Source organism: Parus major, chromosome 4 (assembly GCF_001522545.3).
Source record: "Parus major isolate Abel chromosome 4, Parus_major1.1, whole genome shotgun sequence".
NCBI lineage: Eukaryota > Metazoa > Chordata > Aves > Passeriformes > Paridae > Parus > Parus major.
Window position 1 is genome coordinate 23,259,993 of NC_031771.1, and position 14,017 is coordinate 23,274,009.

The 14,017-nt window shown below is 40.5% G+C and overlaps 1 protein-coding gene across 3 annotated transcripts in view; it reads left to right on the forward strand.

Annotated features, from left to right (window-relative positions):
• Positions 1–14,017, forward strand: part of EGF (epidermal growth factor) — a 57,789-nt gene that overhangs the window by 29,692 nt on the left and 14,080 nt on the right. For all 3 annotated transcript variants that reach the window (XM_015625870.1, XM_033513833.1, XM_015625872.1), the window contains exons 12-20: positions 366–514; positions 2,130–2,234; positions 3,906–4,129; positions 7,438–7,605; positions 8,330–8,479; positions 8,940–9,089; positions 9,724–9,840; positions 10,871–10,996; positions 12,933–13,052. In XM_015625870.1, the coding sequence (XP_015481356.1) occupies positions 366–514; positions 2,130–2,234; positions 3,906–4,129; positions 7,438–7,605; positions 8,330–8,479; positions 8,940–9,089; positions 9,724–9,840; positions 10,871–10,996; positions 12,933–13,052 (1,309 nt within the window). The remainder of the gene's footprint in view (positions 1–365; positions 515–2,129; positions 2,235–3,905; positions 4,130–7,437; positions 7,606–8,329; positions 8,480–8,939; positions 9,090–9,723; positions 9,841–10,870; positions 10,997–12,932; positions 13,053–14,017) is intronic.

Consider the following 14,017-nt stretch of genomic DNA (forward strand, 5'->3'; position numbering starts at 1 on the left):
TGAGCAGCCAGTGAAATGGCAACGTTCTTCTTTCTGCCTGTTCCTACTTTTGCTTCCTCAGCTGTGCTTCATGTGAAGTAGCTGCTGGCTGAAACAAAACCACAGGATATTCAGAGGGCTGTATATAGGGCAGCCAGGATTTACAGCTAAGCACAAGCTGCCTGTAGAAGTCATCCTGGTTGAAGGATAAGTGCCTTTTTATTTGATCAGGGATCATGGGTTACCTGTGCAGCCTTTAGTGAATAAGCAGTTTAGGGAACTTTCCAGATGAAAAAGGTACTTTAGAAATGAAGTTACTAGACAGGGGAGGTAGAGTAGAAAGTGCAATGAGAACTAATGACACCTTGTCTGTTATTTATTCACAGATTTACTTTGCCCACACCGCCTTGAAATGGATAGAACGAGCTAATCTGGATGGTTCAGATCGTGAAAAGGTTATTCATGGAGCTATAGATACACCCGAAGGCCTTGCTGTGGACTGGATTAACCGTAAATTGTATTGGACAGACAGAGGGTACATGCTCCACAGTTCATTTATGTTGAAGCATGCCATAAAATATTTGGAATAAATGACTGGTGATACAGAAATAGCTGGGATATCACTCTAATTCAGTAGTGCTTCACATTCTGATTGGGTAGTTTTAGTCTCAAGTATATGCAGTTGGCAGGTTCTTTAAAACTAAAATGCTGGAAGCTCACTTGCGGTCTGCTATTGTATTTTTATCTTTCTCTTTCCAAGAAGCAAGGGTTTGGACTCGGTTGCAAGGAATCTAAAGCATGCACTGCATATACGTATGTGCACATGTGCATGTGAATATATATCCTTACACTCTTTTTTATATACATATGCTGCATGTGAGTGTGTGTGTGTGTGTGTGTGTAGGTTTATATTTGTATATACATATAAAAGAGAATATTACTGTACTGAGTACATCTTGGGCAGAAGTCAGTGTTGTTGGCAGCTAGAATCATGATATTGGAGAGTCTTTCTCGATTACCTCTGATAAAAGAGGAATGATTACTGCCAAACAATGTGACCACCTTTCAGCTGATACCTAGCCTTATATGCAGAGGGAAACAAAACTAACCTTTGATGAAAAGGCAGTTTCAGATCACAACAGATAATGAAAACTACTTGAAGAGTGGTCATGATCTTTCAATATGATCCATAACTCATTAGTCAATAAAGAGTAATTCTGGGTGTTTACACCACCCTCCTTCTCCATTTTAAATATTCTGCTAGTCCACTTCCTTGCTTTTAGGTACTGTGTTGTCACATGATTGAGCTGCTGTTGTATGCCAGTGTTTCTTGTGAAATGGGAGATGATGGTGCTTCTCTCCATAAGACAGGAGCTCAGGGAGAATATGAGAATTTGAACCTGCAACTTCCTTCTCACCCACTGCATTTACCTGTTTGTATTTCATATTTGCAAGAATATATTTCTCCTTGCATCTCTGTGGGGCCTTTCTTTGAGGGTTCAAGGTAGCGTGGAAGGCTGTAGGCTTGCTTGCAGGTAGAGGCTGATATTTATTTGGCGAGGTGAATTTTGCAGCAATAAAATCAGTTTTCTGGAAAGAAGGTGAATTGAAAGATTGGCAGTGTAGATTCTATACTTGACTTGGCCACAGATTTTATGAGTAACCTTAAGAACCTTAGCCTCATTCTTTCCTGCAAAAATAGATGCAATATGTAAAATAACCACTGATTTCTGGGTGAAAAATGATATGTAAAAGTACTATTTAAAAAAAATTCTTTATACATTTGGTAATGGTATTCAGCTAGGAGCTGGTTTTCCTCCTGGCTCCTTTTAAAGCTAGCATTTATCTGTTAGTGATCATACTTGTAATTCATTATTCACCCAAAGAAGGAGAACTTCATGTCTTCTGCAGAGCAGCAGGTATTTTATCATCATGCCCTGGAGCAGATAATGAAGCTGTAACATGAATTACTTGTTGATAAAACAACTAGGCATCCCATATCAGCAGGATTACTTCTGGATATACTTCTTGTCACTGTGAAATTATTTATTACAGCTAAACCAAAGTAATGCAAAATCGTAGTATGTTCAGCCCAAGAAGGTAATTAAAAAGATAGCAGGGAGGACCTAACAGTGCTCTGTGTGTTGCAGGAAGGTGTGTGTTGAAAGGAGCAATCTGAATGGAATGCAAAGAAAAATGATCATCTGGGAGGATCTCTCCCAGCCTCGAGGGATTGCCATTCACCCATTTGCTAAGTAAGGAGTGACAGACAATAAACCATGTTATTCTTGTGGATGACTTTTAAAAATGAGCATGCAAGCCTTGCCCTTTTGGCAGCCAAAATAAGATTAGTCTCATGTTGGGTTAGCCATTGCCTTGCAGAGCTGTGTGAACAGTAATGTTTTATTGCAGGGTTTCTTTCATGCGTTGGGCCATGTTCATTTTTCATATAGATTTTAGGAGAAAGTAATTGGAGTATTAATAATTCTGTATACAATTTAAGCTAAAGAAAAGCATGAACAACTGAGGTCTCTGTCAGCTGTCACACTACAAACTTTGATGGTTCCATATCTAGTAGTGTGAAGAAAGTAATCACTTTTAACCAGTAGTGCTTATGAAACTACCTTTTTTTTGTTGGTCAATGTTTCAGTTTCAGAGGAAACTAAACCTAATTTGCTATTCTGGAAATTTATTGTTTTAAGTGCACCTTGTATCTTCTTAACTAGTGTTGAAATGGTCCCAGGTGTTTAAACTCTTGATGAAATTCTGACTATTTCAATCAATGGCAAAGTGCCTTGGATTTTAGTCAATATGCTTGTAGTAGGAACATTTTAAATCTGGTCCTTTAAATTTTGCTTTGATGCTCATATCCCGCCATAATTAAGTACTGATGAATCAGCAAGAAGCAGGTTTGGGGAGGGTGTTTTCCTAGCTTGCCTCTGCCCATAAAAGACCTGAAAGAATCTTTCAGTAGAGGCTGAATGTTATAGAGACATTTTGCAGGAAAACTTTGAAGAAAGGTAGCTTCTGCCAGATTGTTTATTAGAATTATTGGTAGAGGCAAAGCATACAAGGGGAAAGAGAGGAGGAAACATCATTAGAACCTTCTTTTTTAGAAATCTAATGTGAAAGGATGAACAGACATTATAGCAATTGTCCATAGCTGTAAATATTAAAGAAGGATGTGAAACTCTCAAGAGTTAGAGCTCTTGAAATACTGATCCCTGCATCTGAACAAAACTGCTTGTGTAACTAAAGTTAAGTGAATCCCTGGGTTATTTCAGTAAATCTGACAGAGGTACCTGGAAAGTTGAGCCCAAACTTCAGACATTATTTGCAATTATAACTATCTCCATTTTTAGTTGCTGTCTAGCACTGTCTGTTCATTGAAACACTGCTAAACACTCAGTGAGTAACACACAGGACTCTAGAGGAAGATCCTGAGAATCAGGACCTGATACTGGTGTATTTTTAAAAAACTTCCTGCCTACTCTTGCCTGTTTTCCATGGGAAAGGGGTAATTTTGCTTTCATTTGTTTATTGTTGCACCCCTGTTTAGACAAAGTCTGGATAATGCATGGTTTTCTGTTGTCTGGGTTTGCTAAACTGCTATCAGCTGTCACATGGAAAATCAAAAAACAGATATGAATAGCTGTGGCAGTTAACATAGATAGGAGTTGTTTTCCAAAGGTTTCATGCCAGTGAACAGAGTGAGGATTCTGCATAAGTCCCAGTGCAATCACCTGGGGTCTTATGGCAAGAGTGAAAAGATCAGCAGCCAATATGTTTGCTTGAAGCGTGAACTTTTTCTCCTGTGAGTCCAGGCTATATTGCTTTGATCTGACCTTTCTGCTTTGAAAGAACTCCATGGAGAGGAGGACAAACATTTACTTACTGACTTCCTGTATTCATTTTGTTTTCTGAAGGAGATTATTCTGGACTGACATGGGGGTCAATCCGCGGATCGACAGCTCTTCATTAGAAGGCTTCGATCGCCGTGTTGTAGCCAGCACTGGCCTGGTGTGGCCCAGTGGGATAGCTCTTGACTACCTGTCTGACAAGTTGTACTGGTGTGATGCTAAACAGGCTGTGGTTGAGAGCGCAAACCTGGATGGTTCTGGTCGTCGAATTCTTGCACAGAATGATGTAGGTGAGGCTTTGGGGTTGATGATTACCTACTGCTGCTGATCTATGTGTGTGTGTGTGTCTGCATATGTGCATGAAAACTACTGGTCAGCTGCTGTGCTGTATAGCCTATGCTATGCTGAGGTTAATGACAGCACTTAAGCTCTTCATTCTGTTACCCAGCTGACTTTTACTCATTTTAGCAAAAGCATGTCTTTCTACCACTCTCTGTTTTTATTCATGGGTCACTTGGCATTGCACAGAGAACTTCTCTGTCTTCACAGAAAAATGAAAAGATTCAAAAAATTAAAAATGTGTTTTTCTTTTCCCATGCATGGCTGCTTATTTTAATGCAGGTTTTGCTGTGTTTATTGCATCAGTAAGTTATACTGATGTAAGAAGAAAGGGAATTAATCTGGGTCGTTAAAGTCCTTGAGCAGCAAACCTGCATCTGCAATGCTGAACACTGGAAGGATTCTAAACACACAATAAATACCAAATGAAAAATGATTTTACAATATTCTGGTAGTTTTTATGGCTAAGACTTCTACTGCTTGACATGTAACTGGACATGTAATTTAACATATTGTTCTGGAGCAAGAGAACAGAGGTGTTAGAACAAGGAACTGATGTTGTACCACGTCTAAAGTAAACCATGCATTTAAGAATCTTGTACATGGCAAATCAGTTTCTGGAGAGGACAATTCCTTTTGATCATGGGATCCCTCTGGGGACCATTTTGTAGGTGTCCATACAGAACATGGGCAGAGTGAGGACTCGTAGCCCAATGCCATGACTGCCATGGGTAATTTTATGGTTACTCTGTCCAGCAGCCTCTGTTCCAGTCTGTGCCCTGGGAAGGATTGTGTTCATCACCTAAGCCAGGTACCCTCCCAGTCCTCTGGAGGTGAGCGGAGTGAGGGCCTGGAGGAATCGGTGTTCTCCAGTTTATAATTTACATCCAGTTTATATTTACATCAAAAAGCCTGAGAAGAGAGATTTTCCAGCCTTCTTCTCTCTCCCCATGCTGCTCGTGTTCTGCCATATGCTCTGCCTTGCAGCTGATCTGAAAAGGAGAGCCTTGAAGTCTGATCAGAGTTTCATTTTGTTTCTCCATAACAATTAAGACAGTGTGTTACAGGGAGAAAGCAGAGAAGGAGAGCTAGGAGCACTCCAGAAACTATGAGAAGGGAGCAGTGATACGGCTGTTTGGGGGTGAGACAGAAGGACATCAACATCTGTATGCAAGGAAGTGAAAAAGATGACCTGTAGGGGTATGAATTTAGAGAAGCATGTCCTGATATTTTCCTAATGCTGTTAGTGAAGGCTGGAATTCAGTTTTTGTTCTTGAACAGCTGTACACTGGAGGACAGGAAGGTGGCACCTCTTCATAGGATTCTGCTGTAACATGAATTTTTATTACAGCAGCTCCCTCTCGTGGCCCTGTACTGAGAGCTCATTCAGTAGTGCTGCATGCTAAATAGGTACAATATTTCTGCTCTTCCACCTACTCCTGTTTTCAGCTGTAAGTATAGCAGCCCATAATAACCTACCCAAAGCAATGAAAAGCACAACCATCCCTTTTGTTTATGCAGTGGGTCACATTTGCGCTGTTCCTGCTATCTCCTTTGACTGACACTATGCTTCTGACTTAATCTTTAATGTATTCGCAAAATAAGAGGTTACCAAATTGCTGTTCAAAGCAGGGTGCTGTTTGTGAATAGTGCAAGTTACAGATCCTAAAATCGTGAGCAAATATTTGCATGGGGACAGTATCTAATCTTGGTCTAGTTGCTCAAATTTAGTGGGAAGGAAAGGTAAGAACCAAGATCAGTGATTAAGCATGTGTCAGTGGAGGTAGTGAGGTGCCAACAATACACTCTTCAACATAACACTAAAAAACACTTAAGCAGTGTCTTAGAATTTTTTTGTAAATGTCTGGTTTATTCAGTTTATTTGTGAGGTGAATTTAAGATATACCAACACATAGTCCTTCCCCAAGGCTCTTCTTGTTACCTGTATTGGTTATCTGTTGTTTTATTTGCTTGTTTGCTTGCCTCTGATTTTTAATTTTTTTTTTTAAGCTAATACATGTTGGGATCCGAATTTCATTACTGAAATTAAACATCACCTAGTTGAGGTCTACATCAAGAGGAAAAAGCACAAATAATAAAAATCATGTGCTTAAAAAACTTACCTTTCAGAGGGGCTCAGACTGCAGTGGTAGAGTGCAGTGCCACCGACCACAGCAAAGCAAACCTGCTTCAGCCAGGAAGCATCCACTCTTCCTGTAGCCAGGTGTACATCCATGGGAGAATAGCATGTGTTCTTGCCTTCCACTGCAAAAAGCCTGCCCAAAGACCACCTTGAAAGCAGGAAATTTTTGAGTGTATAGAAAAAATGCATAGTCCCCTATAGACTAATGACAATTTTCTATCGCAAGAAATTAGAAAAAAAAATTGGAAAGAACTTTATGTCTGTCATTACTTATATGAAATTGTCCTTTGGATTCTGAATTGCTGAGCTTATTTCTGGAAGCCAAACTAGGGATTTGAATTTTCCTAGTGCTACTGAGGAAAAGTTTCCATGCTCTAAACTTGGGTGGAATTTCTTGCAGCTACGTTTAGTCCTGTAATTGTTATATTCCTGGTTGAAGCTGATGTCTAGGATCCTGCTGTCATCAGTGAAAAGAGAGGAAGTTACTGGGATGACCTCTTGCCTGCTGTGGTTTATGTTAGCTGGCTATATGCCCCTCTGCACTGCATTTGTGTGTACTTTTGGCACTTGCAGAGGCCACACCTGGCTTTGGGGCCCTACCAGGAGCCAGTGGCTGCAGTGTCTGTAGCTCCCAGGCTGCCCCGTGCCAGGATGCTTGTGCAGGATGACACATGCCATGAGCTCCTTTTCTCCTTGTAATGTGAAGACTGCAAAAGGGGCTGTATACCTCAGCTGCTCTCTGCCAGGACACTTGGTGGCAGAGGAGGGAGGTACTCGAGTTCTGAAAGGCCGGTCCCAACGCTGCCTCAAGAAATGATGATGTGTGAGGTAGGAGCATCTTGTGAACTAGATCTGGTTGGAAGTCACCTGAAGTATAGAGCATGTACTGAGCCAGGCAGGTGTCACAGCCTCCTTTGCTAAGAGCACAAGTAACCAGTGCCCATGGTCCACTGTTCATGGACACTTATCCCTCTCCATGGGAAATGAAAGTGGAGCACTGGCTATGGCTAGGCCCCTGTGTTAGATGCCGATCTACATGCAGATAATGCTTTCCTTTACAGGGATTCTTGTGTATGTTCTGCAGATGTGGAAATGATAAACCTGATGTCTTTGTAGGCCACCCTTTTGCTGTAGCGGTGTTTGAGGACCACCTGTGGTTTTCTGACTGGGCTAGGCCATCACTAGTGAGGGTGGACAAGAAGACCGGCCAAAACAGGGTACGTCTTCGAGGCAGCATGCTGAGACCCTCATCAATGGTTGTAGTTCATCCTTTGGCGAAACCAGGTATACTGCAAAAATTAAGCAGCCATTCCCTTCCAGCCTCCTCTTGTTCACTGATTCCAGCAGAATAGATGTCCTTGGGTACAGGATTATCTTCTCAGAAACAGGCTCTTTAGAAAGCCTTGCATAGCCAGACTGGCATTTATTGAAAGCATCACCTGGGCACGTGTCCCAGGAATGCTGACAGATTTATGTTCATGCCCAAGGATAGATGCTGATCAATTGCCATGAGGCTACCACAGTCTTCTAATTCCTATTTATCCTAGTCTATTAGCACCCCACACACACCAATAGCAACAAATGACATGGGGAAAGATTTTGCGAGATTTACTAGTTTTTGATCAAATAAATTGAATTTCTGTTGGGAACAATCTCCCTGTAAGAAGAAGAGTAATTCAATAGACCAGGATTGAGAGGTTATCACAGGTTCCTCATGTCCTTGAAATATTAGGACTCTAATTATTAAAGGAGAAACAATAAAGGAAATAAAATAAAAAAATGTGGTACATGCATTAGATACAGAGTACATTAATCTCTTTTACTGACAGGGGCTAGCTGATAATATCCATGCTTTACTATGTGCATTTGTTGTTATACAAAAAAAATAAAATAAAATCCTAGTTTTTGTCAGTCCTTACTCTTTTTCCAACTGTTTCAACTCTGCATGTCTAAACAGAGATGTTGACTAAAGAAACAACTTGCTAATTTTCCTGTTTTTCTTCATTAGGGGCAAATCCTTGCCTTTATGAGAATGGAGGCTGTGATCAGATCTGTGAAAACAGTTTTGGAATTGTCCACTGCAAGTGCTATCCAGGATTTGGAAAAGCTCAAGATGGAAAATCCTGTCATGCTCTGGATTCTTCCAACTCAACAGAAGGTACAGTCCTCCAGTTCCCAAAAAGACCCCCATCAAACCTTTGAGGATCCTGACAGGTAGCACTGGAAAAACTCACCTTGCTCTAACATAAGGAATGTTATGCTTCTCTGAAGAATGAAAATGCTGGAATGTTTGTTCTTGGGACAACAAGACAACAGACATGTCGTCTGACCACTGTCATTTTTCCCTTGACATTTTAGCAGTGAAAAAGGTGTGTGCAATGCTGACAAGTATTGTGAGCAACAAGTCACATTTCTTCTCTTTTGTATTTGAGAAAACTCACCCATGAGTGCTTTTAGGAATAATTTGATGTCAGAAACAGCTTAGTCTGGGAGGATAGTGATGTTTATTTTAAAAGGAAACTGCCATGGTTATTGGAAAGTAGACAAGTATTTGAAAATCAGAAGGCTGTTTCACTAGATTTAAATAGTCCATGTCACTTTTTTGTTGTCTTTTTCAGGAAGCATCTCTGTGAACAAGGAGTTAATGCCAATGCCAGCACCACCACAGACTGTGCTCCAGAGCAGGTGGAGCACTCAGATTTTTAAGGATGCAGACAGTGGGGAAAAGAAGAAAATTATTTTTTTTATGGCTGAAATCATGGTATCAGGTAGAGTCTGATGGTTATCTTCCTTATGCTTACTCAGGCTCTGAACAGGTTTATAGTGGAGAAAGAAGTGGTATACCTTAAAGAAAGAAAGGTTCATTGTTGAGACTAGTGGTATTCAGGCTCTTAACCTTCTAACAAGAATTTGGGTCTGTGAAGTTATTCCAGGTAGGAATGGTTTTTTTTTGTTTGTGTCTATATTCCTTGGCTATATCAACAAAGTTTTATAATATTATTCTGGTCTAGAAAACAAACATTTCTAATTTGTAACACTTAAAAAGTCTCTCCCTTAGGTTTTTAAGTATATTGCATTCCTCTAAAAAAAGTTAAAACAAACCCACTGAATTCTACATATCTTTGGTGACGCTAGATCATTAAGTTTTGCAATAAGTTTTGAATAAAATATTCAGAAATCCTGATACTAAATAGCATGTCAACTCCATGTAGACAAAGAGAACAGCTGCAGTGATTGCGTTGGCTGGTCATTATTAATCCTGGAGAGCTGTTTCAAACTTTGACTGTATGTTTTGGTTTTCTTAGCTGTTTGTTTTTCCTGTAATATAGATATACACTACCTCCTCTGATATTTCCAAATCATCTAGTGTTTTTTTGTTTGTTTGTTCTGCTTGTGTTATAGATGAAGACGACTGCACTGCACTAGAATGTTATGTCAATGCAGAGTGTGTTTTGCTGGAAGACGGTGCTATGTGCCAGTGTTTGAAAGGATTTACCAGGAAGGGGAAATCATGCTATGGTAATAAAAAACATTATTATAACTTCTGAAAAATTTTAGATGAAGGGGGAGGAAGAAAATCTATCTCCTTTCACATTGGCAGCTCTGTTGTGTGAGACATCAGAGAAAGGTCAGTAATATGAAAGGGATGATGAGCAGAGAGCATGTGAGATGAAAGGGCTAATTATCACATGCCTTTTTTTCCCCCTCTAGCCATTAATCTTATTAATATTAACAAGCAAAACCAGGGATAATAGAAGTATAATGTATTTATTTGTAAAAATTGACTAATTATAAAAGCTCAGTCCATAGACATGATAGTTAATGTATAATTTAGACATAAGGGATCTCTTCAAAATTAGTATTCCTGATGTAATGTTTATATGAAAGTGCTGCTTTAGTTTCTTTCTAGCACTAGAAAAAGACTCTAACAGCCATGCAAAACATTACTCAGGGTGGTCTTTAAGCTTCTGGACTTGTTTGCAACATACATGGAAGAACTGTTTTGCTCTCACAAAGATCAAGAGAGGAAGGTGATAGGAACAGGGAAAAAAATACCATTTGGTGGCTAAGCATGAAGACTCAGAAGAATTTTTGTTACTATGGAAAGGGGAAAAAAATTGTAAGCTGAAATGGGCATACATTTTTTTCACCGTAGTACTTTTTCTTTTTTTAAGCCTATGTGTTCTTTCATAAAATATTAGTTTCTAAATGCTCTTAGAGGTCTTTTCCAACTTAATGGATTCTGTGATTCTATAACATAAAGCAATTTTTGAATCAGATCATTTCCTCTGAACAGGTTTTTTAAGCAAATGATATCTGTGATCTCCAGTTGGTTGTACCTGGTTGACTCCCTTGGATTTTAGAACACCTCCATCAAACTTCACACCAAAAAAGACCACAAAGTCCTTCTCTTCCCATTTGCTTAACATGTGCTTTAAAAACTGGGTGTCAGCACGGTTTGAGGGAGCTCCATGGTGGATTATTCAGTTTATTGGCTGATGTGGTGGTTTCCTGACGTGAGTGTTGTGTCCCTTGTTTTGCCCCACAGACGTTGACGAGTGCGCTGTGCGCATGGACCGCTGCAATCGAAGCGTGTCGGACTGTATCAATACCGAAGGGGGATACGTCTGTAAATGCCTGGAAGGCTACACTGGAGATGGAGTCCATTGCTACGGTATGGGCATGTGTCAGGGCTCTGCTCTGTCTGGAAGGCATTTCTGCCTTTGTTATTCCTTCCTCCCTGTTTGAAGTGTGGTAACCTCAGCAACTGATCAATATGCAAAGCCTGTAGTTGTCAGTGAATATCTCCTTTCAGTGTTTGCACTCTTTTTAGTGGCTGTAGAAGGAGAGAGAGGAAGAGTGAAAGGGAGGAGGGAAGTGGAGGTGAAGCAGTAGAGCTTTATTGGAAATCGTTGCCATGAATATAAACGAAAGCAGGTATTGAGTGTGTCATAATACTCATCAAATAATGCCAGGTCTGTTTAATAGGCATGAGGTTCAAGGTGTGACACTGACAACTTGAGTACATTTAGAGTCTTGTTAATAATCAGACCCACTGATTTTCCCATCTAGCTCTAATGCCAGGTCTTTAGTTCATTCCCTACGTCTCTTAAATTCTTAATCCATTTTAGTGGTAAATATGAACAGGAAGCTTTTTCTTTCCAGTATTTGACTAGCACACAGTTTGTTCAGAGCTTTATGAGAGTCTCGCCTTCTCTTTTGTCCTTTTCTTTTCCTTTTTTCCTTTATAGCTTAATTCAAAGCCCATTAAGTTTGAACCAATTCTTACATAATCTTTACTGGACTTGGTTCTTCAATGCTGATTAGGGTGACTGTAAAATTAAGAACAATATCATTGTTATGGGTAGAGTGTGGAAAGTATCAGAGGCAGAAGAATCGAGAAGGCTTTTTCCGTGTACAGGTCAGAGACAGAACTCATGTCTTTGAGGGTGTTTGGAAGTGCACACAGAAGTGACAGGGTCCTCTTGCTGACCCAGAAAAACCTAGAAGGCAAGTCCTCAAGCAGCCCTTACAGTCTTACCTACCACTAAACTGTGGTATAGTTGTTCAGGATGTAGTACCTTCCACTGTGATTGAAAACCAGTCCATTATCTTCCTGTAGTCTTTAAGTCCAGAAAATAGATTCTCAGCATTTTATAAAAGATGCAGTATTACTAAGGTGTAAACATAACTGAAACTAATTTTGTGTTCAATGACTTAACATGTACTATGAAAACCAGAAACTGGTTAAGTGATTTTGTGCTTCAGTTGTGAGTGCCTGCATGCATGCACAGTGTCCAGGAATGTGATGGTATGTCCAGTGATAACACACAATGAGTTCATGCTGTGTTGGTGAAATGACATTTCTTGAAATATGCTGCAGCAGTTTTGTTTCCCCCCCCCACTCCACTGAGCTATGTGAACCAAAGGTTTCACCTCTGAGGGGAGTGCTTTGGCACTCAGCAATGTGCAGGTGCAGGCTGGCAGAGGCTGCTGCCATGGGCTTTGCAGAGAAGGGGTGGAGGCAGGAGGAGGGAGTACAGCAAAATGAGGGTGAGAGATGTATACAAACCTAACATGGGATCTGAGCCTGGACACTCTTGTCATCAGGGAGCCTCTTCACAGTCACTCAAAGCCTCACTCATTGAAGTGTTCACACAAACTGAATTAAACCTGTGGGTTTCTAGACACTTCTCTTCTGCTTAAACGCTTTGTTAGGCTGAACTAGGTGGGTGGTACAGGAGTGGGCAGCTCCCCACTCAAACCCTTCTGCTGTGTTAATGCAGAATGCCAACAGGCTGCAAACTATGACCAGGAATGCCAGGAGAATACATCTAGTACAAATAAGTCTCTAACTCTGCTGTACTTGCTACATTTCACAGGGAAACCCTTTCCTCCTCCTCCCAGTAGAGATTTTCTGCAGCATGCTCTTGCTAGAGAAAGTATGCTGGCTGCCTTTCCAAAGGTTTTCCATGAAGGCGTATTTGCAGAGGGAGAAGTCTCCGGTGTTTTTCCCCACTGCCTGGGGAATGCAGTGCTGCAACTACTGCCCCTTTAGCTGATGCTCTGAGGCATTTCATTCTTCTAACAGCAGACTCTTTGGGTGACAGATATTGATGAGTGCAAGACGGGGTCTCACACCTGTGGAGAGAACATGACCTGCACAAATACAGAAGGAAACTTCACTTGCACGTGTGCTGATCATGCTTCTGGGACTGGCATTGGTTGCAGTGAGTAAACTGAGTGAGCAAAGAAAACTAAATGGCCTTAAGTTTATAGCTGTGTCCTTGGATAAATTGTTACACCTGGAAATGAAAGGATCTCTGTATAGTAATACCCTGACCAGCTTGTGGATCCATTTAGTGTTGCCTTTAGGAGGCTGTTGTGTGGTGGACTAAGGAGAACAGATCCGAGTTTAGTCAGGAAATATCTACATTAAGGTTCAATGTGAATTCTTACTATCTAAATGTAACAACAAATCTATCAAATGTTTTTTACACTCAGCAGCAGAAGTAAATGCTCCTTGGAAGTAACATTTTTTGAGGGTAATTTCAGTCTGTGCCATTTTTCAAACTCCCTGTGCGTTCTGTTACTCTGCCAAAGGCTAGCACAGGAAATGCACATGATTTAAGTGCCATTTGATTCTTCAGTATAAGCTTGTCTTTCAGTTCCAGTCACTGATTGTTCAAAAGGGCTCTGAAACTACTTAGAAAATCTGATTACCAATTTACTGAAGGGAGCTGCTCAAGGTGCAGCACTAACAACTATCTGACCCTCATTTTAGTGCCTCAATGTGATAGCTACATTCTCTGAAAATGGGTGACTCGTTCTTTTACTCTGTGTCAGCCCTCTTGGTCAGGGTGAATTTTGCTCCAGATTGAGTGAATTTCTGATGATGGAAGAACATTGTGTGATTGTCACAGAGCTGGTTCTTCAGAAAAACAAGGAAATTATGGCTTTCTTAAATAGAACACCTATCAGGATTTCCACTCCCATTTCAGTCACTTAATCTTTCAGTAGTTTCAGGTGTCACTCAGGAAATGATGATTTTAAATGATGCATGACTTGGAAGTAATGTTTCCTAGGTCCCTCATCTGTCAGTCTGATCCCATGTCTTTATAGATGTTAACACACTGTTTTAGTTCTTTACCTTTACCTGCTCTTTTAGCAAGATGAAATTTTCTTTGCTGAATGC